Source organism: Corvus moneduloides, chromosome 2 (assembly GCF_009650955.1).
Source record: "Corvus moneduloides isolate bCorMon1 chromosome 2, bCorMon1.pri, whole genome shotgun sequence".
Lineage (NCBI taxonomy): Eukaryota > Metazoa > Chordata > Aves > Passeriformes > Corvidae > Corvus > Corvus moneduloides.
The window spans coordinates 30,252,403-30,280,354 of record NC_045477.1 but is presented as its reverse complement, the minus strand read 5'-3'; the positions used below and the strand labels follow the sequence as shown (position 1 = coordinate 30,280,354).

Below are 27,952 nucleotides of genomic sequence, written 5' to 3'. Positions count from 1 at the left end.
TCTCCCAGCTGAGACATAAATCACCCAGTAGTCATGTTGTCAGTCCAAGGCTGGTGGCCTTGTGATGTGGCCTGTACATGGGAGCTGGGCACGAGTTGCCCATTGCTCAGGATTGATCCCTGAGTTGGCCACCCCCAGACTAGTGGGATCAGAACTGGCCTTTGGGTTTTGTTGTTGGATTGTGGGGGTTTTTTCTCCTCTCCTTAGGGCAGCAAGGCTCTGTGCTCTGTTTCCTTTATCTCAAATGTTACAGATTGGATGGTGTGCAAGGCCACACACCGCCTTATCTCATCACATCCTGTTTGACTGCATTATCCAGGGCTGCACTGATAGAAGTTCTCCTCTCTCCTTGCTTTGATTTATATCACTCTGCTGGACGCTACATCCTCTCTCTGTTTCAGCCAGAGCTAGCTACTGCAATAATTTAAGAGTTGTTTTGCTTTGCTCGGGAAGTCAGGTGCCTTTTGAACAGCAGCTGCTGCAGGCAGTTTCGGTGTAGCAAACAAACCAAGCTTGATTTTGTGTTAGGCAGTGTGACAAGCTGAGTAGCTGGAGCCCACCCTCCTGCTGGATATGATCTGAGGCTAGTAGTGCACGTTCCTTTGTAAACCAGTCTTATTCAGTGTTGAGACAGAGACAAAAATCTCACCATGCAGCCTATGGATGTAACGAGTGTATTGCCTTGCCCAGTACAGAGAGGGAAATCTCAGTTCTTTCCTCCTTGCCTGGCACTACGGCTAGTTAGGAGCTTTTACATCCCCTGCAGCCAGTAACACTTACCTTAACTGGTTTTATTCATGGGATTATGCAGCAGTACTCTGGTGTCATGGGTGGATAGGGCCATTCACAGGGAATAGCCAACATTACTCAGGATTGCAGGAGGCCCGGGGCAAAAAGTGAGATGACAGCCAGGCTCAGCCCTTGGCTAAGCTGTTACGGAGTGTTTGAGCAAAGCCCCCTCAAAAGGCTCAGAGAACTGCACCCACCCATCTCCACTGTCTCCAGGTTGCTTTAATGATGGGAGTGCAGCTCCTAAGGAGCCTGAGGAACTGGTTGCTACCTGGTGCTGCAAAAGTGCTGTTACCTTCCTAGCTACAGTTCAGTGCCAGTTGGGCTTGCTACAGTTGCATCCTTTTTTCTGCAGAGACCTTGTAAACTTGTCCATGATTTTGTCCTCTTTTGTCTGCGAGCTTTAACAAATCTTATTTATTGTTGAATACCTGCTTTCCCACCTTTTCCCTTTCCAGTATGTTTTTCCTGCAGTCTTTGAGTTGCACCGTCTGGGAGCTACTCATCTACTGATTGCACTCATTTTTCTCTTTCAGAGGAGCTAAGCTATTCTTGTAGTGTCCCATAGAATTTCCCAGTCTTCTTCCTCTGGTAAGTTTGAATGCTATCTTCCATCTTGTACCTTGAGCAATAGGTTTCTTAGTATTGCAGACTTTTGCTTCCCTAAACCCAAATCTCCTTGTATTGAGTGCGTCGTGTAAGATCATTTGTTAGGTGTTCTAGATGGGAGTAAGTGGCTGGTTATTCATGTTTCCAGGTTTTCTTATTCTTATATATATAATACACTCTAAAGTTTGAGCAGCGGGACATCATCTGTTCTAGCTGAACTAACCTTTTTTTTAAAAAAATTCTCTGACTGCTGATCTGATATGAAAATGTTGTGGTTCGGATCCTCTACAGTAGCAGTATTTGGCTCATGTTACTGAGGTAGTGAATACCGGAATTGTTTGGGTTTGTTTGCATTTCAATGACACCAAGGAGTATCTGCAAGGTGAAGCAATCCCTGCCAGCACAGCCTGCGCTTCCAGTGAATGAGACCGAAGGTGAAGGGATGCTCTTGGTAAAACACAGCTACTTCCTCAGGGTGCAGCCAGCTCAGGAGCAGGAGTGGAACCGCCTGTCCGACTCCACGCGGCTGTGCTGGCAAGCGCCCCTGCCTGGGAGGGGTGAGTGAAAGGGGACATCTCTGCCCAGTGTGTTGTGCTCGGTTCCAACAGGGAAAGGGGGTGGCCATGGAGTGGGGGGGAGTCTCTTGGACAGAGCAGCTCTAAGAAAACTGAACAACTGGAGGCAGCTGGCTGCAATTTTTCAGATCCTCAGGAAAGTATGATTTTGTGTTGAGCAGCTGCCACAAACACTTAAGAGGGAGCTGTTACCAACAGTTATGACTGAGGGATTAATATTAGAAAGCAGATGTGTCAGACTATGGAGTCTGTTTAAAGATGTGCTCCCTGTCAGTGAGACGTTGGCTGAAGGGCTCTTGGCAGCTGTCTAGCCCTGCAGGATCTCTGAATCTCAATGAGATACCATTTGTGAAAGGAAAGAGAGTTAGTGTTGAAATTATCAGAATTGGAACACTTAAATCAAAGCTGCTGGAGCTGAAGTATTTTTGTGCTTTCTCCATGGTTTTGCTTTGTGAGTGACTTATTAAGAAATGACCACGGCAGAAAGAAAAACAGGCAGCAAGAGTGAATAAGAAACAGTATTTGGACAGAGTGAAACATTAAGAAGGAAGAGATACTGTGATGAGGAGGTGGATGTGCTTTGAGGGGTCTTGTGTCTTTGAACCTGGGACAGAAGCCATGCCTGGATCCTATAAAGAAAAATAGTTAATCATCTCTCAGTAAAATAAGAGTGGGATCAGAATTAGAAAAACTGTAAGGTACAATCACAGAAGTACAAAAGCCAAGGAGTGGGACGTAAGTTCAGACTGAGGGAATCTCAAGAGAACAAACACCAAGCCCTGTGACCTCTGGCAAAACTTGCTATTATGAGTATGGGACAACATCCTCTGACTACACTGTTCCTGAGAACTGTGCCTGGTAAGGGAATTCACATGGGAAGGAATTGTGTGATTATGTCTGGGATGTCTGTTTAGTGCTTTCGGAATTAAATTCCCTCCACATCAGAAGAAAGCTTTGTGATTACAAACTCTTCCACAGGCAGAACTTAAAATAAATACTAAAATATTTAGAAATATTAGAACACTGAGTAATACAAATAACTATTAAAGTTACCAGGCTGTATGCATGTAGTTACTATTGACTGGAAGACAGAAGCAAGCTGAAAAGTAGATGCTAACTGAAACATTTGTATTTTGTTAAAGAAGTTACTAATGAATATTATTCAAACCTTTCTTATAAATAAAACATTCGACGATCTCGTGTTTCTGAAAAATCCTGTTTTTCACCAGATTGCTCATTCAATGGGAGGTGATTTCACTGCCACTTTTCCAATTTGCCATACTAATAAAGTAATTTACCACGGGGTTTAGCCCCCAGCTTCTTTTTAGTTTGCTTTGCTTAGTTTAATGAGTGGTCATCTTGGCCACCACTGAGTTCAGATCAACAGTGCAGGAGACAGAAGGCTTGAAAGTGTTCAGCCAAAGCAGAGACCAACAGATCAGATAGCAACCAGCCAGGACTCCCTGAATTACTGTCTATTGCTTCTGAGCACAGAGTATTGACTGGGACTGCACGTGGAGCTCACTAGTTAAGCAACATTATTTAAGGAAACTTTGCAGACCTGTTAAGCCTTTGGCATCTTACTGATCTAGGGGCATAGAGTTATAAGGATTTCCATGGCCATTTCAGTCTATGGAATTTCTTCAGAAGTTTTCAAATAGAAGTAAGATTTTTTGCTAGTGTGCTCTGTAATCTGAGTAATTACAGAGGTTTTAGCTGGAGATGGCCAAACATCCTTGATTTTATAGTCTGTATGGTTCCCCGTTTTTCATCATCCATCAGGAATAGCTTTAGTACCAAGAAGGGAAAGCAGAATCAGGCCCCAAGTGTAGAAAAGTTGGGATTGGGCATAATAGCACATTTCGGTTCCTTTTGACCTAGCTGTACCTTGAGATAGAACATTGCTGGGAAAGGCACAAAAAGTAAGAAGCATTAAAAAAAAAGTGTCTGGTCACTTCAAGATTTATATAATTTCTTCTGTCACTGCTATTATGTTCCACATCTCCCTTGATTTACACCAGTGTGAGAGAAAGTTCACAAACTCAGTTCACATATTCTGTCTCTTGCTTTGTGGACTTCCCTTAATGTACAAATTACATCTGCATAAGTCAGTGCAAGTTTCCTTTAAGTTTTGGAGAACAGTCTGGAGAGTTGACACTGCACTGAATAGGACATGTTTTCTCCTCCAGTTATTCTGCATCTTGGATTAGAATGGACCCAGATTTTCCTGTGTCACCAAAAGCACTTAGTGCAGGTGCAGAGCCTTGTAAAATATGCAATGATCAGGCAACAGCTCCTAGGGTGTGAATGTGGTGGGGGGAGGAGAGTTATGCTTCAGATACATTTATTTAGTTGCAACTTAAGAGTGTGCCCTGATGAAATCATCTGCTAGGTATTCCCCTGTGTCAGCGTGGACACTAAGGAGATGAAAATAACTGGATTCAAAGTAGATGCTTTTTATGGTCATGATGGTCCTTCATTCCCTAGGAGATGACTTTGTCTGCCTGTATGTATTGCTAGGGGATTTGGCTTGACAGCAGAGCCGTAGCTTCCAGTGACTGTGGCTTTGGGAGTCCTGTAGTTGAGCAGTTGGAGCGTGTTTTCACTTGGTGTGGAGCCTGCTGGCTCGCGTGAGGTTTGCAGCTCCCAGTGCAGGTGGTGTGATGAATACACTTGCTGTTACACCTTGGGTTTCTTTCTGAGCCCTCCATTTCTCAGCCTGTCACCATAACTTAAAACCAGCCTGGGCCTTGTGTGTTTGTGGAGATTTTAATGCGCGTTAACTATGGAGGGTCTGGAGGGCCTCCAGGGACTAGGGATGCTTGGGGAATATCAAAAGGAGAACATTTGGAACAGATAAATTCTGTTTCCCTGTCAGAGTCTCCCTGTGGAAAGCTTACTCCTCTACACTGATTCCCCAGCAGGACAATCTCTTGAATATCCATGTAATTTTTTTATTAGCATCTGTCAGTGAAAGGGGGAATGTTCGGTGATGGAAGCAACTGTTACCCTTCATTTCAGGGTCTCTTAAAGTCACATTGCTGGCCTTGGTGCCATTCACAGTGTGTGTGGGATGTCTGTCCCAGTGGTAAAAAGCCAAGTGTAAACTCCCCTTTCTGCCCCTCTCACCTCCCATTTTATTATTTCTTTCCATATTCATTAGAGCTCTGAAATAGTATACCGTGGATCAAGAGGATTGAAATAATCTCATGTAGACGGTGAAATGGATGGATGAGCAGTGGTAGGCCATTCCAGTGATTTGTGTGTGTCAAATACTGTCACAGGAAATAACTCATATACTGGGTTTTCTGAATGTCTTTGTGACCTATTTGTTAAAAGGCTGCACACTACACTGTGTCTAATTATTTGTCTAATTCATATTGTCTGTATTGAAATTAGTCAAAGGCCCAGTATTGTCTTACTTGTTTCCTTAGCTTTTGGTGGGTTTTGGAGATGTAAAAAATGTATCTGCTGCTGTTTAAAGTCATTAAGGAGCAGCAAAACCTTCTGAGTGCCAATGTTGTCAAATCTTTACAATTTCAGCTTTTGAAATGTTAAAGTTCTTCAAGAATTTCAGCTTTTATTAAAAAAAAAAAAATCTGGTCATTATGGTTTTGGAGAAGATTTTAAAAACACAAAATCCAAAGAGGTAAGAAATGAAAGAAAGACCTAAAAAAAGTTTATGTCAGAAAAGCTTCTGGAGCCATGAGGCCTGAATTTTTGAAGGTCTGAGGTTGAATGAATGGACTGCTTTTCCCCTGTATCAACTATGGCATAACTGCACATATTTTTTTTTCTAGCTAGTTTTTGACAAATACCACACTCAAATTTCTCCTCTGTTTCTCTTTACATTTTCACTGGGATATTTCTGAGCTAGACAGTTGTTGTCAGGCCTCTCTCTTTACTCTCATATTCAGTGCAAGTTTGATGATTCTGTTGCTTTTGGAAAAAAAGTCCTTATTCTGATTTTCTTGCTACCCAGTTCAATGTGGTGATAGAGAGGGAAGTTTCAAACTCTGGCTGGATTCTCAAATGCTGGCTTGTGAATGTTCTTTGTAGTCCAGATAACAAAGCTATTAAAATGATAAACAAACAGCTTTGGGATTAAGGCAGAAGAATGATCTGTGTCTTTAGAAGCCATTTGTCTCCTGCCTGGTTGACTGGAAGTGTCTGTGTGGTCTGAAGTCAATTTCTCAATGAGTGTTTCAGCAGCTCCGCTCAAAGGCTTCAGCCTCTCTGTAGGCATTTATAAGTAGACTATAATTTATTGTGGTTTTCAAGAGCTAGCAACTGCCAGCTCAGGTTCAATGAGAAACCAATTTCTGCTCCTGCCCAGTGGCAAATCTAATAGCCTGAGGCTGGTAAGTGATGAAGGGGCAGAGAGGCAGAGGAAACTGAGGGAATTTGCCCGAGGTCGTTCTGAAGATGAGCAGTAACAACAGGCTAAGCACCTTGGTTCTTGACCTGCTACCTAGTGCTGTCACCCCTGTACTGTGGTGCCTTCTACTCCTGCCAGGATATGATGCTGGGATTTGGAAGACATTGCATTAAACTGTCTGGCTCCAGGAACGGCTTTTTTAAAGCACAGCTGATCCTTGAGAAGAAATGTCAGTGTTAGAAGTGACACCAACTACTAAGTCTGATCCAGTGAAACAGTATCTAAGAAAATTTCAACCCCAGTGCTCAGTGATGACTAGATAATTCATCACTGCTTTATTTTGCATAGTCTTTCACACAGACTGAATCCATCTATGTATGCTTCAGAAAGTTAAATAACAATTACATGGATAATGACAGTGCAGGGAAAAAGAAATAAAGCAGATAAGGACACAAGAAGAATCCTCTGAGGAGAACTGGGAAGTGACAGAGTTAATAAGCCAAAGAGAGACTGGAGCAGGCTGTTTTTTTAGAAGGATTTGTAGAAAGGGTTTTCATCTCAACATAAATAAAAATCCAACACGTGGTTATCGTTTAAGATAAACTTGAAGTAAAACCCCTCCTGACTGCGTTTTTTTTAACTTTTTTTTGCTTTAGGGTCTCCATTTTCCTAGCGAGGAGGGTTTCTAACTGCCCGATGGGATGTGCTTGCCATTGCAGGTTCTGAGTCTGCTCCTCCACGTGGCACCTTGGAGTTTCTAGCTGGCACCATTACCTCCAACGAGTGGAGTTCTCCCACCTCCCCTGAGGGGAGCAACGACTCGGGGGGCAGCGAGGCCTTGGACAAACCCATCGACAATGACGCCGAGGGCGTGTGGAGTCCGGACATCGAGCAGAGCTTCCAGGAAGCGCTAGCCATCTACCCACCATGCGGCCGGCGCAAGATTATCTTGTCCGACGAAGGCAAGATGTATGGTAAGGAGAGACCAAGGGCACAACACAGTGCTCCAGGCAGCCTGCCCTGTGCACCCAGTGATGCTCTGAGTGAATTCCCGTCTCTCAGGTGTTCCCAGCCTGATGCTGTTGGTTGCCTCGAGTTGTATTTAGGAAAATCGGTGTGAAGATCTTGACATTAGCAAAGGAGACGGAGTTATAGGTATCTTTTTCAGGGGACTATCAATAAGGTAGATCTCAGAGTTGAGCATGCTACTGACCGAATCTTTATATATAAATATATATAATCTAATGTCTTAATGGTGTGACAAAGCCTATCTTTTATGGTATCTCTTGCTGCTGTCTTCACTGTTCTTGTTGGAGGTAAGATCAGGTGATGGACTCTATGTCTGGTGCTACAGGACAGAAGTTCAGCTCCTGAACCCCTGAATGGCTCTGCTGGTGTGCAAGTGCCTACAGTTCATTTACTAGCTACACTTTTCAGATCTTAAGAACCGCAGAAAGTTCTGTGTACTCCTTTTCATTGTAGTTTGCCTTCTCATAGCTCTGGTACAAGTGTCTTTCACTTGTGGGTTCTTCTCATCTAGCTAACCAGATACCCAGCCCTGAATACAGAGAAGCTCTGGCTTGCAGCTGCAGCAGAAGTCAACTTTATATGTGATAGACATACTTTTGAATTGGATCTTTGACCTTTTCCACAGTTAAAATTTCTCTTTTGATTGTGTTCATAAAATGTTGGTCTGGCCTGGATTGTCTAGCTGAGTATTGCAAGAAGCCACCTGGTACTTCTGCGACTAAAAAGCAAAGCAAAGGCTGAATGCCCAGGATTTGGTTTTAAGTCCCAAGGTGGCCAGTTTCTCAGAACACTATCAAGGATCTTACAGAAGGCAGCCCTCTTTCTACCCAGTCAGTGCTTGCTATTTTTTTTACCCCTGTACATTGGAATCTGCCTGTCTTCACCGGCCCCATCATGGGATGCTCCGTGCATGCCCTGGAGCTTCCTAATGAGCACTTCACAAGTCATTCTGCAGGTTTCTGTTCACCCATCAGGCCATTGTTCCCTGAGCAAGGGAATAGATTGCTCTGACTGTGGGAGCGTGGGTGGGGTCTTGTTTACATGGCCTTATCTACAGTGGATGGTTTTACTGGGTACATACATCATTGTGTCTGGGAAGAGCCATATAGGTTGGGTAAGGCTGATCACCCTGAGGCTAATCTAGGGCCAGTATTCTTAGGCAGACACCAATTCCTGCTCTGTGCTGGCGCAGACATTTTTGTGGATGTGCTATGGAACCAACCGGGGAACTGATCCAGCTTAAAACTAATGTGGTCAGAACGGGTAAAAAAAGTGAACTTTAATTGGGATACTGCCCACCTGCTTGTGCTGGTGTTTAGAGAAAGGATGGTGAGATTGGGAATGAGCAGCCATGACTGAGGTTAAAGTAAGACTGCTTCTTTAGGGAGCAATGCTTGCTTAACATGTTACTCAGACTAAAATATTACTTGAGAATCCACCCCATGGTTATTAAGCATGAACTAGTGACATGCTCCTTGTTGCTCTATATCTGCACTACTTTTCATGATGGGTGACTTTTAAAATTACCGGTGAAAAATTACAGTTGTGTTTTAAGATTGTGTTAATTTACTGAACATTTTGCACGGTCCTTGAAGTATTTCAGCTTTGGAGTGAATGTGTCAGAGCAGAGAGTGAAAGACAAGAAAAGAAATGAGAGCAAAAGTGAAGTACGAAGGGCTACAGAAACCAATGAGACTTAGCTGAGCCTGACTTAGCATAGATTGGTGTTAAGTGGAAGACATCTAGTTGACTGGACTGGTGAACTGCAGAAGGTAAATAACCCAGTTGCAGGGTGAAAAGTTTAGGGTAAGCTCAGGGAGAAGAAATAAAGAGCTTTTCTGCAAGCCCTCCCCCACTACTCCAAATGGGACAGTGTCCCTGCTTGCCTTCAGTGCACCTGTTCTGAGTGTGGACGGTTGGTTCAGTGTGCTCCTGACAGAACCCAGGCACTGATTTATGCCCTCCTTTGCTTACTCGTCTCCAGGATCCTGGCCAAGGAAGTGGGGCCCTGTCTGGGATCTATAGAAAGATATGACCGGGCAGGGAGAATAAATATAGTCCCTGATTTCATCTTCAGTACTCACAAGCCAGCTCGTGGAACAGGGCAAGCTTGATGTGGAGCTGGCCCTGCCTCTGATGGGATGGTTATTTATCCACCCTCTGACCGACTGGCACAGAGCTCTCTGAACCAAGGGGTGAGGTGTTACAGAGAGCTGTGTATGCCCCTTTCCCCTGACAAAACTGGGACCATTTCACTGCTTCTCACTGAGCAGTGGCTCGTGTGGTACTACTATGTTGGGCAAGATGCTCCAGGTCTCAGAATCTCTCCTACGTGCAATTTACATGCTTCTCGCCTTTTGTGAGGCAAGCTGTTGTCAGTTTAAAGTTGGCAGCTTTTAGCTGAAGTGCATTGAGGCAAAATAAAGAATTTGTGCTGTTTCGCTTAAATGCATTTAAAATTGTACGGAAAGGTGTGTTTCAGCCTCTACATGCTCATGTCTCCATGCCTCTTCAAAGTCGGCTTGTTTACAGCTCTTTAGGCGACAGTCTGCCGATTGCTGACTGAACATGATTCCACCTTCACACCAAAGTCAGCCAAGCTCTTCTCTGTACACTGATAATCTGCATCTTGATTCCTTTGCTGCCTTTCCTTCCATTGTCTCTTTCTATACTCGACACGTTCCATTTTAGTGTGGAGGCAGCATCCTGACTAAGCTCATGCCACAGCACGCTCTGGGTGCAAGCCCTCACTGGCCTTTCCAGCAGGCTTTGCTGACCACCTGCTTAAGGCACAAGCAGCTGTCTTGTCTGATATGGAATGCTGTCCTTTCTCCTAATCATTGTGTTGACATTAGAAACATTGAGTCTGGGGCACTTAACTGCTCTGGTGCCTTCTGGTATCACTAAGGTCTTGCAGAATAATTTTATGAGTGTTGCCTGCTAGAACACTGTGGGGGTACAGTATTACAAATCTGTCACTTACATTTTCCAACAATGTTTTTCCGTGGGAGCAGTAATACCTAGCATTTGTACTAAATACACGATCACAGAATTAGGTGTTTGGTATCTCCTGGCATCTTCAGTACTGATCTAGAGAAAGAAGAGGGAAAAAGCTTAGTGCCTTTGTGAGATTTGCATGGAGATGCTAAATAGACCAGGTCTCCCAACAGTACTGAGAGCAGAGAAATGAAAAATAGTAACTTGCAAAATGATACTTATTTTGACATTACAAGAGAGACAGTAAGAGCTTGGAAGAAACGAATTACTGCCTTAGCTGTCCAGTGTTTCCTTCCACTGCAGGAACACCTGGCTTGGAGCACCTTTTTGCAAGAGGGGCTAGAATTGATGGGTGTTTGTTAGATGGCTGTTCTGAAGGAGTCACTAGTTTAGCAGCTGCTTTTCAAACAGCTCAGCCATTTCTGTGCTGAGCAGGGAGGGGCAGACAGCTGGGGGCAATCATCCATCGCCCCGTGCTGGTGCCATCTGTTTGTGAACTGCTGATAGGAAATACTTAAAGATGTCCAAAGCTTAGAGGCTGAGTGATAGAAGAGGGATAGCCAACCATGTTACTAGATAAAACCTGGAGCAGGCTAGTGGACCACAAAGACTTGGGTTTGCAACATGACTGAAGATGGGATAAAAGGTCAGTCTGATGCTGCCAAAGTTACCAGGTCACAGGTGGTCCCTCCCACCCCTATTCTGAAATGACTAGGTAAATTTGCAGGATAATGCCTTTATCTCAAAGGGATAAGTTATCATTTCATGTTCTCCCTGGCCTCAAAGACTAACTAAAAGTAGAACTGGAAAGCACATAAATCCGAAGAAGCATAAAACATACGCTGTCTGTCCCAGTTCATAAACACTTCTCCTTGAGGGGAGGAAGGAGCATCGTTGCTATTTAAAATATGTAAACCTTCGAGGTGTCAGTCTTCAAATGCTTTCCTCTGATTTGTAGTTTAGCATCTTACCTGATGATGTTTCAATCAAAGGTATTGGAACATGCTGAGAATGTGCTCAGTTGACACTGAACTGAATGTTCCAGGTAATTGCAAAATTTGTACTTCAGCTGTGATATCCCTCAGAGAGATACTTCTGAAGTTCCTATCCCTTCCATTAGTATGACCTAGTGAACTGTAGAACAGCCCCTTATCCCATGGTTTTGGAAAAAAAAAAGGGAATCTCCTATTTTAAACACTAGAAGACAGACAAAACTTGGATTTGTGGACAATTGGTCAGGATTCAGACTTTGCCCTCCCCTCTGGTGGTAGGTATAATGTTTTTGGAGCTGCTCAATAGCAAGGTTTTGTTTCACTCAGTCATCTTTCAGCTTTGCTTTTGTGTGGCTCTGGTTCTTTGTTGTCGACTAGACAAAGCCAGACTTCTGGAGACATTAGCATTGAGTTAGACTTCTGCTGGAGTTTGTCGTGCTTTTCCTTCCATCTCCTTTGTAAGCCAAGTTTATGGTTTTTTGTGTTAAGCTGTATGTCAGTTTAACTGGTGTTCTCTCCATGCAAGCATAAAAAGAAGTATTTTTCCATGAATTCCAAGCATTTCTTGAATATTGAGAAATTTGCTGCTTTTGAAATACCAGCCCACCAGAAATCTTCTTGCAGTTAACAGTACTGGCTGTGGCATCTTTCCTTAACATGCTTAGTACTGAACATAAATATAGTAGCAATTTTATTGTGTACTACATGTTATCCAAACTATTGTGACTCCTTTTGTGGGGGCTTCATTCTGTTGTTTCAATAAAGGGCACATACTTTTTCCTGTCCCTTTTGATTTTTAGCAGTTTTGTAGCCCCATATTTATCTGTCAGGCTTAAAAAAAGTGAGCTGTCTAGTATGACATTTTTCTCACTGTGTACGTCTGCAGCCACAGAGTTTTTGTCATGTTTTAGTGATTTCCTTCATTGGCAACATTGCATTACCCTTATGGCTCTTCCTCTGACTTTTTCACTTAAATTTCAAACTTTTAGTAATTCTCCAAGATAGAGTTAATTTGTAGTGTTCTGTTGTCAGAAAGGCACTTGGTCGGATTTTTTTTTTTCATTGTAGGTAACACATCGAGTTTAATTGATTTCTAATGTGGTAGGCCAGCTTTTATGTTTTGTAGGTATATCCACTCACCTGCCTTTTAACTGAGAGACTGTATATTTAATTTGTCAGCCTTTTCCCTTGCTGTATGTTACTGTTTTGATTCTGCTCTTCTTCTGGATAACTTTACACATTTCCAGTGGTTTTCTTAAAAGTTTAGTTTAAAAGCCTTAGTGTTCTTTTACATTTTAAAACCCACTTCATTCTTTCACAATTGGGGTCAATACTATCAGGCGCTAATTTGCTCTTACAAATACCAAATGTTTATTAATATTTAAAAATTCAGATTGAATTCAAAATCTGGGAATGAAAACCAGATATGAAAAATAAAAATTAATAATACCTGCTGACTTGGGTTTCTTCTTTCTTTAAAACAAGTGCATGTAAAGCTATCTTCTGGACAGGTTTCTGCAAACACAGTACCAGAAAGATCTCAAAAACATGGAGTGAGTTCTGAGAAGAGCAAGCATACCAGACTTAACATTGAGCCCTGGGAGTTGAAGGGACTGATTTAGGAGGAAAGATTAAAGTAGCTAAATATACATAGCTTGGCTAAGTGATGACTGAAAGGTGGAGGGTGGGGGGACACATAATAACAGTCTAAAAATATTTGAAGGGTGTTAACATTTAGGAGGGAGAGGGATTTTATGTGGAACATGTGAGCATGACTAGGATTAATGGGGGAGAAAGGAAGAATATAGGATGGATATCAGCAAAGACTTCAGGACGACATGGTGCTCAGTGCTGAGGGATCTCTCTCCTCTGAAGAGCTAGAATGGAAATGCTGTTGTTGGGGACTTTTAAACTTGTATCAGACAAAACTATAAGGATTGTATTTGTGAAACTAGTCCCAAAGAATGGTGTGTGTATGTGCGCATGTGTATCTGTGTTTTACATGAATGAGAGGAGGATTCCAGATGGGAAGTGCTATGGTTTTACACAGGAAACAAGAGAATAGTGGGCATTAGGTGGCTTTACACTGTAAATGTCTGCATGATTTTGTAAATTGTTAGCATTGTGATTCATACTACCTGTGGCTTTGTGACATCAGTATGTTTATTAGACTGATTGACGCAGGAACCCTTCCTTAGGTCTGAAACAAAAAGCGCAGACTTCTAGGTAAATTCCAGGAGTGCTTTCTCAGAGTTTGTCTTCTGTCAATTAGCCAAACATTGAGTAGAGAAGGATGACAGCATTTCTCAAGAAAGGGTGTGCACATACATAGAGGGAGCTGATAATGTCAATATGCAGATCTTGTGGCCAATATGCAGATTGTGGGGAGATCTGGCACAGGCAAAAAGGAACTCCCTTACTTCTACAGTGCAAGTAAGGAAAACTTATCACATGAACTTTCTTTTAAAGTCGCTTTCAAAAGCATGCCTTATTCCTTAAGCAAAACCAGTGTAAGACGACATAACCTTTCCATTTTCTAGTGCCCAAACTGAAGGGAAGCTGCTTGGTCAGAAAAAGCCAGCATGACAGCTAAAAGAACAAGCAGTATTCTCATTCATGTAGGATCCAGATAATGAGCACAGGAGAACTAGGGCTGTCTATTGGTTTAAACAGTTGCTCATTAGCTAATCCATAACAAACCCTGTATTGTCTGTGTGTGGTGAAGATCTGGGCAGCAAAACTGGGAAGGCTGTGTGCAGTTTGTGCCCAGACAGATGGTCTTGTAAATCTGTTGGTCACTGGCAGAGCTGACTGAAACCTCTGGGGCCTGGGTACACCTGCTGCTGAAGGGTGCATAGCCAGCAGCTGTTGCTCATTGCTGTCACCTTGAACTTGTGACCCATGTTCTGGGTACTCCTTCACATTCTCAGAGTCTCACTCCATGCACATTAACAGCCAGAGGCTTCCTCTGTCTCTGGCTTCTTGATCCGGAAATGACACTGTTTTCATGGAAAATGCCTTTAGAATCACACTCCTTTCCTCTTGGGTTTGATTTGTACAATAGTTGCAAATGCCTTTCCAGGAGCTGCGGTCGGAGCCTGTGGGCAGGAGGGCAAGGAGTGTAACCAATGCTTGGTGAGGTAACCCAATAGCAATGCCCAAGTTGTTGACTGCAAGTGCTGCAGACACAGGCCCGTTTCTACACATGGCAGTGTTACAGGGCAACACCCGAGCACGTGTGGCATTCAGCTCAGTGGTTCTTTCAACCCTGATGGGGATTATGAGCATTCCTGCATATAAACACGGCATCATCGTCTTTAGTAGTAGAATCACAGAAAATGGTGGTGGGAGAGACCTTCAAAGATCATCTCGTCTGCTCCTGGGCTCAGAGGCAAAGCCAGCTCTGCTTAAGCTGTTCATGTCTCATCTGATCCTTTATGGCTAAAGTTGAGGAAAAGTGATTTGACAAATCTAGGTATAGAAGCTTTCATCTCGAAGGTAGCTGAAGCACCTAGATATGTGCAAATTTCCTTCTGGATCCATGCGTATTTTTAAGTATCTCTGCAGCTTAAATAGTTTTGTCATCCTCATGTTCCTACACTCCTGCCTGAATCATGGTTGCCCAGTTATCTATCAGACTGTAAACTCAGTCAGGGAGCAGGTACTTAAAGAATCTGGAACAGAATTGTGCCAGTGTTAGGAGAAGAAAGAGAACAGGGTGGGAAGGAACAGGGAATATCACAAGCCACTGTAAGGAATTTTCATGATCTTGGCAGAATTCAGCTATTATCCAGACCAGTCCATGGGTGGCTATGCAATTATTTAATCTGTGTTTCTGCTAGGTTTTTCTGTCCACATTCTCTTTTCACCTGTTACAGAGTATGACATCTTTAACAACTATTCTAGATAAAGTTGGGATGGTATGGAACTGTTCTGTGTTGGGACCAAGACTATATTTCCTTCAGAAATGGTGAGATGACCTTACAGTTCACAGCAGAAGAAAAGAGGGAGCTGCCGCTTGTGTTTCCTTGCTCCTCTGCTCTGCTTCCAGTTTTGTGCTCCTGTTCTTTAGACTAACTTCAGTTTCTAGTAGACTCCTTGTGGATCCACATTAGATTGCTAAACTGCTTGTAAACTATGTTGGCAAAATGAGCTGGACAGATTTCTGCCAGATTAGAGTTGAACTGATCCATGGAATAGTCTGGTGAGAGGGATGGAGGGGGAAAGGCAACCACTTTTTTCAGGAGCGTCCAGGCATTTGTTTAAGCTGAATCTACAACTTAATGGCTTCAAGTGATCAAAAATCACTCTAAATTATGATGGCACAAACTGAAAATGGGTGGTAGCAGCCATTCCACTTTCAAAAATCAGTATTAATTTATTCGTATAATGCAAGAATAGTCTCTGGGTTCTTTTACTCTCCTTGAGGCTGCTGTGTAATTCTCAGTCGTTTGGCTGGGACTGGGTGGTGGTGTGGTCTTAGGTGCTAAGTGAAGCAGTCATGACTCCTCACAGGACTGAGCCAGACCAGACCAGATGCCCTGAGAAGCTGCATGGTCTGTGTTGGTCAGGCAGTAAGCGGCTGCACAGATCTCACAGACACCTTTTAGCTCTAATTTCTGTTACAGCTGAAGCTTTGAGTGCTTGGTCAGCCTGTCACCTGGGCACATGCACAAGATTAGCACTTGGGGCAGAAGTCTGCCAGAAACTCTACTGTTGGTGCTGGCAGGGGCAGCTGACCACAAAACCAGGAGAAGGGCTAAAGCTTTTGCTATCCCTTAAGACAACATCACTGAGAATTGCTTTCAGATGCCCTACAGTTATTGGAAGATACCGAAATGAGCAGACATTTATTGAATCAAGGAAGAATTCAGCAGATGTCCAGATCTGTAACGTAGAACTTGGACTGATGGGAACTGGAAAATGCTGTTACAGTTAAACATTGGTTTCAGTGCTACCCTCAGTAGTCAAGTTTCTCTGAACCCGGGCCTTGGTGAGTAAAGTGTCTTTGTGCCTCTATAAGGTCATTCTCAGGTGTCCCAAGAGACTGAAAGCTGTTAGTTTGACATGTCTTTCCATGTAGGATTGTTATTGGCTCTTTCAGGTGTTATCTGATACACTCCCTGGCGTATGAAGGACTCATGTTACTATATGCAGCTGCTTTGGTGTGATTGTGGGATTTCCCAGCCAAACTGAATCTAAACATTTTCTGTAGGATTCTTATCAGTCTTAACTCTGGGAAGTACCAGAACAAGTCCCAGCTTTGCTCCTTTTGCAGCCCTTAAAGTGTATATGGGAGAGTACTTATGGGATGGATTAATTTACATTTCTGTGGCCTGAGGCCATAATGTGGGAAAACAAAGCTGATGAGGACATTGAATTTATGCACTGAAAAGCACTATTAAAACTGAGGTGTGGTGAAGGGCTGCATAGCCTGGAGCTTTGCATTAAGCTGATGGGGAGGGACTTCTGCCCGCATACATTGTTGTACCTTAGTAAATGCTCGTCTTTACAAGGAATAACTCCACAAGCCCTTGGGGCAGTAATTAGAAGGCAGTTTAACGCTGTTTAGCCTTTAGACAAATGATGCAAGCACAGGAAGTGCCTTGCCCATTTTCTTACCAGCCTGTTCGTGTGAGGGTTAGGTGGAGTACAGTTCCAGGCTACAGTTTCTCTGGTGGCAAAACTGGTTTAAGAAGTTCTGCACCGATTCTTTCTCTGTTCTCTTTGCTGTGCCAATGCCGTGGTTAATGTGACCACAGAACGAACTAGTTCACCAATCCAATTAAAAATAGGCTGATGGGGGGGAAAAACAAAACGAAACCAAACCAACAACAAAATCCAAATGGGGACGTTTTATTTTTTAATTATTGGTAATTAGAGTGGTGCATGTCAGTCTTTCCTCCCCGTCCCCCCTCCCCTTTTCCCATCAATGTAGTCAGTACAGCTGCACACAGCGGTTGATGGAATGTTGCAGGAGGAGGAATGACCAGCTAAGGAGAGGGAAACCTTTTCAGATTGTTCTGTTGATGAAAAATGTGTTGCTCTAACTACACCTATGGTGACTGACTTTTCATTTATCTCCAGTACTTGTTTGGAACCAATAAGAAGCTTCCCCAAATCTGCAGGGTCTGTAATTGTTATCCCACAGCCAAACACTTTATATGAAGCATCTTAAACTGACCACCAAGAAATAGCAGTTTCTAAATGGTGGTAGCATTTCTTGTGTTTCTGGCTGTGAATTTAGGCTGTGCAGTGGCAAAGGAGAGGAGTAAACACTAACCTTTCCAGCCAAAGACCTTTTACACAAGAGAGGGTTTCAGTGTTTACACCAGTTAGTAAATGAGACAACTGAGTTTTATGACCTCAGACAGATGAATCACCCGACTGCCATGTGAGGGGCTTGACTGGTGCATTCTGCCCAGCAAATAAAGCTTTGACTTTGTCATTTCAGAAGAGGAAGGAGCTCAGAACTTGCACAGTCAAATGATAAAAACAGGTATTTTGGGGAAGAGCTGGCTGTGATGGTGCTAATCACTTAAATATTGAGTTTTCAGGCTTCTGACTGTTTTGGTATTTTTCGGAAGTATTGGCTCATCCTTCTTTGATTCTTTATTTCAAAATCCCCTTTCTGTAGGGCTTGCATGAGCTTAGAGAATCTTTGTGTGGAAGGGTAATCCTGAGAAAATTCAAGCATGGAATAAATGATCAGAGTGAGGACATTTTCTTCTCCCAGTTGAATATAATGTTCATTGGTGTGTGTAACTGTGCTATGGGAACTCAAACCTGACTGTTGGGCACTAAAGTTCTACACTGTTGGGGTCAAAGATGTCAAAGATGGGATAGGTCAGTGCCATAAAATGCAGTATGGTTTTCCATGGTCCCTTTCACGGGAAATGTTCTTAGTATGATGATCATAGTGGTGTACTAAGTTCCATTATTGCCTCTTGAGTAGAGGAACCAAACAGAATCTTCTCACCAAGGCTTTGGTGAGAAAATGTGGTTTGTGATGAAAGGAAAGTCTTAATAAAGGTAGCATTAAAACTAGATTATATTAGTAAAAGTTGGGTGTCTGTGCATCTTGAGGAAAAGATGGGATTAACCATCAGATATACGAAAATGTGGTTTCTGACACATGTAGCCCTACTTCTGGAACAGCTGGTGTCCAGGAAGACCTTTAGCATAGCTGGGAGGAGGAAGCAGTGGAATGAGAGGTGGGCAGTAAGGTTGTGCAGGGAGCCATGGATGGGGCAGACCCCAGTGGCAGTTAGTCCCATATGGACATGCAACAACTGCTTTTAGACAGCTGCTTTTGTCTAAAAGTGTCTTTCTGGTAAGGCTTGGTTGGTGGTTAGTTTTGCTTTGTATGCACAGAGAAACACTGACATTTGGTGGACAAACGAGGTGTCCTTACCTTCCCTCTTCTGTCTAGATTTATTTGTCTGATGCACACAGTTCATTATGTTTATGTTGATTGTAACCAGCAGTTAATTAAATGAGTTCGAGGAGACTGTCATGTCCCAGGAAATAGCATTAAGTGACACAGAGAGATTGAAATGGGAGTTGAGATGGCTTCCTTGACCTCCCTTTGATAAACCTTTCACTGGATACAGCTGGATAGTTGCTTCTCTTACAGAACTACTTAGAGGTAGTTGCAAATGTTTGCTTTGGGCACAGAAAGATACAGAATCTGCCAAGAAACATACTTCTGTGCTGTTTCCCACTGAAAGGATTTTGCAGACATCACTGAATTCTTTGATCTCACTTTGTTTGGCAACAGGTGTGTGAGGAAGTATAAGTCTTAAAGAGATACTGCTTACAAGAGGCAGAAAAATTAATATACTTCTACTAAGAGAAAGTCAGCATGAAGCTTTGAGGTAGGGCTGGAAAATGCTTCCTATGGTGATGGGAATTCCCTTGATTATCTCCCTTCATTACAGGAAGAGACTTCTCTGCTGTTATATTCAAAGGTGCACAGGTGTAGAATGGAGAATCCAAAACCCTCCTTATTTACTTCTCTTAGGCAATTCCTTCTTGGATAACTCCTGAATGCAAAATTTTGCGATTTAGTGTAAGGCGGAATGGGAGGCAAATTGCTGCCCTTGGAAATTTAACTGTTGAGAGTAAGAGGTAAAGAACATAAGAGAGTATCTCTTGGCTACTTTTTTTGTGCCATGCTTTCAAGGGAAAGGCTCCAGGGAGGATAAAGGTGCTGTGCCACAGTTGGAATGTTGGCTGGAGCTTTGTGAAACCCAATGCGCGGTTTCGACAGAGGAGTCACAACTGTTGGCAGGTTCTGGTGACCATGGCAGACCTCAGCAGGAGTTATTCTAAGAACACAACATATGATCAGGTTACTGAGGGACACTTCACATGGCTCTAAAAAATGAACCATCTGACGGTTTATGACAGCTCTGCCTGTTCCAGCCAAATGAGGAGTGCTGGTCTTTGCTGACCCTGCAGCCAGGGTTGTGAAACAAAGAAAGTGCCTTCTGGAGCCTGTGAGCCTACAGACTTGCAGCCACATAGTACCTGCTTACATCTAACTACTGATAAGAAAACAAAAGATATTTAGGACTTGCTTCTCTTGCAGTTTTGATTCATGGTAATTTAATAGTGCCTTGCTGCAGTTCACTGGGCTTGGCAATTTACATAGATCTATATTTAGTAATCCCTGTGATGAATGTCTTTGTAGAGTCATCTGTTTGTTTGTTTGTTGGTGGTTTTTTTTGTTTGAGTTTCCTTTTTTTTTCTTTTTTGCGCTACCAGTACCTTTATTAGCTTAATATAACCTGCCACTTTCCTGTTTTAACCTCACTGTGAGGACACACTTCTGGAATAGGGAAACAGTATGAGAGTTATTAGCAAGTGGGAAGTGAATTCTAAAACTAGAAATTCTGATGATCCACAATTAAATGCTCTATGGAGTTTCTTTCTAGAGAGTTTCTGTACTGGCATCTAACATCTGCAATCTGTGCAACAATTTCTCCTCCCACTAGTCTTTTTTGGTGAAGTATGTGGCCTGAGTGGCCTGAGGGAACTTCGCAGTTTTTGCTGCTGCCGTTGTCAAAGACAAACAGTTAAATGCACACTTATGGAAATACCTCCCAGTTTCCCAGGCTTGACTACAGTTTATTGTCTCTCCTCCCTGCTTCCTACTCTGTTTCCCTCCTTTTGTTCTCTCTAACACTCAGTCCCTCTTAATTCCTTTGATGAGGTGCAGGGTGACGAAGGAGATTGGCATCACTGTGTAAAGGTCTCTTTCTGCCAGTTCCTGCTTTTTTTTTTCATTTTGTTTTGTTTCCCCTCTGGTGCTCCTTGTTTCTAGCTGCTTCTCTTCTCTGCATGGGTTTTCAATGGGCTGCAGTCCTTTCAAGGTTGTCTCTGCTCTGGCGTGGGTGCTGCAGTTGCATCAAAATGTTCTTCTGTCATGGAGCAACTTTTTCCAAGATTACTTTTCCAGCCACATCCCCAGGAATGTCCCCTACCACATGTCTCCTTTTCTTCAAATTCATCTTTTTACCTATCTTGTATTTCTCCTGTGCATTTTCAGGTCTCCTTTTGTGGCTCCTCATGTGTCTCCTGTCCCTACTGGCTCTTGCCCTTTCCAAAACATGTTCCAGCAAAGGTAGCTTGTGCTCCTCTGACTGGTTGGGGATTTGATGGATTGATTGTTATTTTCATCCAGTTTCGTTGTGGCTGGAATTGGCTGTGGCTGGCACAGAGCTGTTCATGGCATCCTCTTGTACAGATTACCCCTGCAACCCCTTGCTGCTGAAGCAGAATAGTGTTCTGTCAGACTGTTCAGTCTCCATAATTTCTTTGCTTAATTGGAAATGCTACAAATATGAATTTACTCCATAAAATTTATTGTATGTGGTTGAGAATCCACTGAAATTAGTTATGCAAAGATGACCCATAACTGAGCCAATGTCTGGAGAGTTCCCATGTGTTCAGATTTTCAGTATAGCCTGATACATACTCTTTAAAAGTTTGCCTGCAATTCTCCTCATCCACTTCTTCTCAAGGCTAGTTTTTCCTCTCTTTTCCATTAACTCTCTCTTCTTCCCTCTCAAAGGGTCCTCTTTTTGCACAAAAATTCTCCTCCTTCTTTCTTTATAGATAATAGGGTTTGAGTGCCTTGTTTTGTTCAGCACATTTCCCACTTCTAGCATGTCTCAAACAGTCCTGAAATTCCTTATATGTCGGCATCTGTTTGAGAAGAGTCACTTCAGTTCCTTCTTACCTTTCAGCTTGGATCCATGTCTAAACAGATGGAAGCTTTGAGAAGCCATAAATATTATTGTTGGCACTAGAGGAAGGTGGTGTGGATCTGTGTCGCTAGTAATTGGTCTCGGCTTTGTAAAAATGGTCTACATGGGTTGGAAGAGCAGCCAGGTGCAAGGTGGCAGAACAGCATCTGCTCCCACCAAACTCCCCTGGGCATGACACTGTGCTAAAGCAGAAACTGTGGGAACTTGAAGAGGTCAGTGCTTACAGGGCAGGGCATTGTGTTTCTGGCACAGACACAGTTCCTAATTTGTATTTACAGGAGCTGGAGCTGATTTCTCAGCTACAGACCCGTTTCTTCTCCCAGGGGAATAAGGGGAGCTGCTATAATGACACCATTAGGAAAAAGATTAAGATCTGTACATGTAAAACGCTTTCCCATCCCTGTGTGTGCATTGGTTGTGTTTCATGAACATGGCCTAACTGCAGTCATGGACATTTGCATTCTTCTATTTCAGAAACAGATGGAATTAAGGGCTTTGCCAGTCGTTCCCTAAAGGGTTGAGTGGCCAATTCCAGCATAGTCTTTCCTTGCTTACATTTCATTTCAGGGTTGAGTGAAATAAGAGTTTAAAATAAAAACAAGGTACAGGTTTTTCATGGAATATTAAACTACTGGAATAGTTAATACTGGTAGTTTAATACTGATTTCACTGCTTGCCTTTTGATGTCTGTGATATCCTAATGTACAAGTTCTCTGCCCACAAACTTTCCACAGACAATACTGGGGTTTCATAATTTTGTTATAAATAAACTTCACAAGAGCTGTGGCTTTGTTTCCTGGTTCATTCCTTCTTCATTCTGCAAACACTTGCAGCCATATCAAGATGTCTCGCAGCCTTGCAGCTCCCACTCCCACTATCTTGCTACTACTGTGGTCACCACAAATGTGTTATTTTGCAGAGCCTCCTCTTTTTCTGTCATGTTTTCTGCCTTGAACCAGCCTAGGGTTCAGATGTGTAACTGCTGCCTTTCTGTTTCTGCTCTTCATTCCTCCATCTTCAGAAAGAGAATAAAATCTGTGTGACTGCTTACATTGGTACATGGAAGCCAGTGTAATAAACCTGGATAGTCTGCCTGCAGGAGTCTGAAAGCACTTGTAATTCACTCTGTCATATCAAGCTGATGAATTCTGTGTAGCTGTTTCCATGTTTATTTGCTTGGACTTAGTTACACAAAATGACAGGCTCCTTTTGCTTGGAAGGGATCTCTTCAGACTGCCTAGTCTGGCCCTGCTGCTCAAGCAGTGTCCAGTAGGTTGTGACTATCCTCCAAGGATGGAGACTACAACCTCTCTGGGCAGCCTGTGCCAATGTTTAACCACCCTTATAGTAAAAAAGGGTGGTTTTCTGTTTTCTGTCTTTTTAGACAGAATTTCGTATGTGTTAATTTGTGTCAGTTGTTTCTAGTTCTATCACTGGGCACTATTGAGAGGAGAGTGGCTCTCTTTTTCCCTTCATTGCCTCCCATCAGGTATTTATTTTATTATTGATTAAAAACTGCCCCTGAGTCCTCTCCAGGCTGAACAGACCCATCTCTCTCAGCCTCTCCTCATAGGTAAGATGCTCCAGTTTCTTAATAATTTTTGCTGACTTCTTGCTGGACTTGCTCCAGTATGTCCACACCTTTCTCGTGCTGAGGAGACCAGAACTGGACTCAGTACTCCAAATGTTACCTCAACAGTGCTGAGTGGAGCTGAAGGATCACTTGACCTGTTGACAACCGGGATTTGCCATAAGGGTGCATTGCTGGCTCATTGTCAGCTCATTGTCAACTGGGACCCCATCCATCTGTTCAGCCAATTTTCGTCAACCCCCTTGTCCAATTATCTGGCCCATACGATCTCAGTGTGCCTATGGGGATGTTGTAGGAGACTGCTCCTGACACTCAGATGTCTGCCATGTGTGCTAATAAGTTCCTTTGTAAGAAAGAAAAGAGTGTGACAGAATCATCCTGCTGCTGCTCTCTACAGATACACAATGGAATTGCCTATCTTTTTCGCTGAGGTCATTGCTTTCTAAGCTTGTATTTGCATTATTTCTCTGTTCCAGGCCGAAATGAGTTGATTGCCCGCTATATTAAGCTGAGAACAGGGAAAACACGCACAAGGAAACAGGTAAGTGTACCGTTTTCCCTGTAAACATTAGCTTCTTTGGGGCACTAGAGATTATGAGGGCTAACGAGAACAAATTTCTCGCTGTTCACTTGTTGGTAGTTTCTGACTTTTCTCCAAAGTCTTTGCTGACTTTTTTTTTCTGTTGTTGTGCTGAGCTGGTTAATAAGAATGGCAGGAAGAGTCAGCTCAGTAGGTTTCTGATGCTCATGTCTCCCAATCACATTTGTGACCCACAAATTTTTCTACTGTTAAATAGTGTGATTTTATTTGCTTGGCCTACTACTAATGAATGTTTCAGGGAACATCAGTGGTTCTCTGCATGAAGGTTCCTTGTTCAGCCCAGGCAGACAAGACAGCAATGATGATTTTGAAAATGCCTGGTGCACAAGATGAAAAAGGAATCTTTGTAATTCGGGAATGATTATGCAGGCTATGCTGGACAAAGCACTGAGCAGCCTAGACCTGCCTTAGATGGCCCATCTTTGCTGGCCCTCCACCCCATTTCATGGCACTGGAGTTATGTTCAGAAAAGGAGCTCGTTGTTATCTCCAGTCCCTCCTACCCCCAACCCTAAATAACTGCCTAAAGTGTGTTTACTTCTACAAGAAGCTACCAAGTATTCCTCTGGAATGAAGATGGAATTTTGTCTTTCAATGCAGGTATCTAGTCACATCCAGGTCCTAGCAAGGCGGAAAGCCAGAGAGATCCAAGCCAAGCTCAAGGTATGATGGATATCCCTTAAGATATCACACAAGCCCCCCCCCCAGTCAGCTGTTCCCTCTATGAACAGCCTTAAAAAAGCCTGAGATTTGTCACTGAACTGTAGTAAGCTGGAGAGGAAAAGGTTCTTCCCAAGAAATGTTGTGCAAACATTCATTATTGTTAAAGCTCTGTGACGTCTGGAGCAATTCTATTTAAAGAATAAAGAAACAATAACTTTTTAAATTTCATGTGTCTTATTTCTGCCTCTGGTTTATGCTGTTGTCATTCAAATCTGAAAGACCCTTAGACTTAGGAGTGTGCAAAGAGTGTTTACCTGAGGAGGAGGGCTTTATGGTTACAAATGCTGACCAGTAAGCAGTCCCTGGTGTTGTGGTGGCCTTGGGAAAAGGTAGCCTTACAGTTACTAGAGCACCAGCTCCACCTCTACTAGAGGTGATGATGTGCAGTTGTCCACTGAGAGGAAGCAATAAAGCCAGCTGGCATCTTCTCAGGTAAAATGGTGCCAACTGAATAGACTTTGTTCCTTGATTAATTCAGACCTGATTTGAAGAGGCCTGAGCTAATGAGAAAGAGAAAGTGGTTGAATACTTGCTTGAGAAAAGCTGTGTTTTCCTTTCCATAGGAAAAGCTCCAAGATCACCCTAATGAACCTCTTGACATTTATTTCCACTCAGATTTGATGCAGGGAAATGGTTTATGTGCTTAGGCTGAATTGCCAGAAACGCTGAGAAGGTCAAGTTTGTATGTGACAATTGCACAAGAGGGTGTCCCCTGTTAGAATGTGAGCTATCCAGAAAGGGCTTGCTGAGCAGGATGTGAGGTCTGGGCCTTGTTATGTTTCACTGAGACAGCCAGAGAAGGAAGGTGAGTGCTGACCTTTCTGATTGGTATGGCCATAAGTAATCTGGAAGGAAGAGAGTTTGCTTCCCTGATCTTCCATGCTTCAGGTGACGATAACCTTGACAGCCCAGTCCGTCCCTGACTGCTGAGGGGATGGCTATTAGTATGTGCTTCCTCTTGGCTGTCTGGGCAGCTCCTCACTGGGCACCAGGACAAATGGACTGTCCTGGGCACTCCCAGGACAGTCCCAGCTGTTGGCACTCGGTGTTGCCCAGTACTGACGTGCATGCAGCTCTGTTGCAAGCAGTGATTGCCTCTAAGCTATGACTGCACCCCCACATCCCAGCCCCATTTTAGAAAGCTGTGCTGTGTCTTTTATTAGCCTGTTGTGTTTCCAGCTGCTCTGATAAAGAGAAGGAGGCACAAATTACAAGTATCTAATTCAGTGCACCCAGGTAGGGCTGCCTAAGCTTGAAACCTGTGGTGCTGTTAAGTGGTCAACTCAGGTGCAGGCCTGCTGGAGAGGCAAGTTAGAGCGAGCAGGAAACAACAACTGCCCGGGGTGTTAAAAGCTTCACTGCTGCTTACATCTGTAACCTTGATTCTGTTCCTCGTGTGTCACAGCTCTGGGGTTGGGCATGATTGAAAAGCCAGTCAGCCGAGCCTGTTTCCACTTAGCTCACAGGAGCTGGCCGGTTTTGTTCTCAGGGAACGAAGGTGTCTTGGGGAGCTCCATGGAGCCATTGGCTGCTGTCCTTTTACACCACCCAGGCCATGCTGTGAGCTCTGCCCAGCTGCCTGCAGAGAACCCTTCCCCAGGACCAGGCTGTTCCTTTCCGCCTGCAGTGGCAAGTCGGGAGCACTGATTCAACTCATTTACTTGTTTGCTTTTGCTGGCCATTTCCATAGAGCAAGGAAATGAAACCACAGAAACTGCTGCCCTTCTTCCAAGGTCCTGCTGGCAGCTGTGTGTTCTCCTGTCACTGTTCATTTTCCATAGCAAGTACATGTTTTCATATTTATATCCTAGAGATCAGAGCAGCTACGTGATGACTTTTCAGAGCAGTCACTGCAATGCTTCCGTCTCCACACAAACTGTGTTTTTTTAAAAGCTTTAAACTTCTTTAAGTGTGCAGTGTCTGCAACAGATAGAGGTGGGAAATAGGGTAAAGCCTGGAGAAAACTGTTCCCAAAAGTCAGTAGTTTTTCCATGCCCTGGGTGGCTAATAGATGTCATGTGCACTAAGGAAAAAAGTGGGAAATGGTAGTATTATCATCGCCATCATAATCACCATCATCATTATTATGTGTTTTAAGAATAATAAAAGAAAATGTAAACATTGCAAATGTTTGGTAAAAGTTTTTATTGCTCCTTTTTTTCTTCTTCTTTTTTATTTGTACTGGAAAACACTTGAAATGAGTACAGAACTGTTGGCTGAAACAGAAAGGAGATGTATTTTCTAAAAACATGCTCTTTCCAGCAGTCTGTCAAGCATTTAAACAAAACAGAAACACAGCAGAGGTTAATAGGTAAAATACTTTCCTTCCTTAATTATTTTACGTTTTCTTTTAACTTCTAATACCTCCACAAGTAAATGCATCTTCCCCATAAAATCATGTATGAACTCAGGTAGACAAATACAATTTTTCCAGTGAGAAAATAAGGGAAGGAAAAAAATCCTTTTCTGCAATGGCACATGGGAAATAGTCCTTACGTATATTAAGAAAACAACAGAAAATAATAATTTCCCTTAAAAAAAGTAGGTAATCCTTCAGTTATTCTCTAAGGCATCATTTAAACTGGATTCTGAAAAAGTTTTCCATAGCTTTGGAGAATATTACCAACTTTCTCAGCATTTAAAATGTTTCCCTTCCATTCACTTGAATGGTACTAACAGGAGACACAGCTCTAAAAAAGATGCACAAGTTTTGCCCATTTCTACTGATCATTCCACTTGAACATTTGCATTTATTTTTGAGATTTTTTTTTTGTATGCCTCCTCCACGTCTTTTTTTTTTTTTTTTTTTTTTTTTTTTTTTTTTGTTTAGACACATTAGGATATTTGGGCTTTGAACTTTAGAAAACCTTAGATAAATTGGAGGGGTTGGAAAGAATGGAAGCCCGAGGGTGACAACTTACTGCAGTTCAATGAATGCAAGTGGGAAGTGAGAATTCCTGAAGAAGGTACCTCTTTCAGCAGTTTCTTCAAGCTGTGAATTAATCTGTGTGTTTTCTGTGGTAATTATAATGACACAGATAAATGTGGAATGTCTGAAGGATGAAGATTGATTGTAGGGGATGTAGGAGGAAAGGCAGAATGTGGGGAAGTGTTTCTGTTTGTCTATTTATTCCTTGAAAGAAGAAGCGAAGAATGCAGTTTGTTTTATGCGTACCTCAGACCCACTAACTATGGCACTGTCGTTGCCTGTAAAATTATGTGTAAATCTACAGTCCTGTTAAAATACAGAAAGGGATGTCCCTGCATATGTGCCCTGGAGATTACTAAGGTTTCATGTTTCTCTGGAGATGGGAATAAAATGATCAACTCTACCTGAGACTAATGCAATCCCAAATTGAGGTAGTCTTTTTTGCAGTGATGATGACAATCTCTTT

The 27,952-nt window shown here is 42.9% G+C and overlaps 1 protein-coding gene across 1 annotated transcript in view; it reads left to right on the top strand.

The window, feature by feature from the left end:
• Nucleotides 1-27,952, top strand: part of TEAD4 (TEA domain transcription factor 4) — a 51,024-nt gene that overhangs the window by 6,863 nt on the left and 16,209 nt on the right. The window contains exons 2-5 of the mRNA XM_032098885.1: nt 1,326-1,380; nt 7,071-7,325; nt 23,711-23,775; nt 24,435-24,497. Of these exons, the coding sequence (XP_031954776.1) occupies nt 7,319-7,325; nt 23,711-23,775; nt 24,435-24,497 (135 nt within the window). The 5' untranslated portion in view covers nt 1,326-1,380; nt 7,071-7,318. The remainder of the gene's footprint in view (nt 1-1,325; nt 1,381-7,070; nt 7,326-23,710; nt 23,776-24,434; nt 24,498-27,952) is intronic.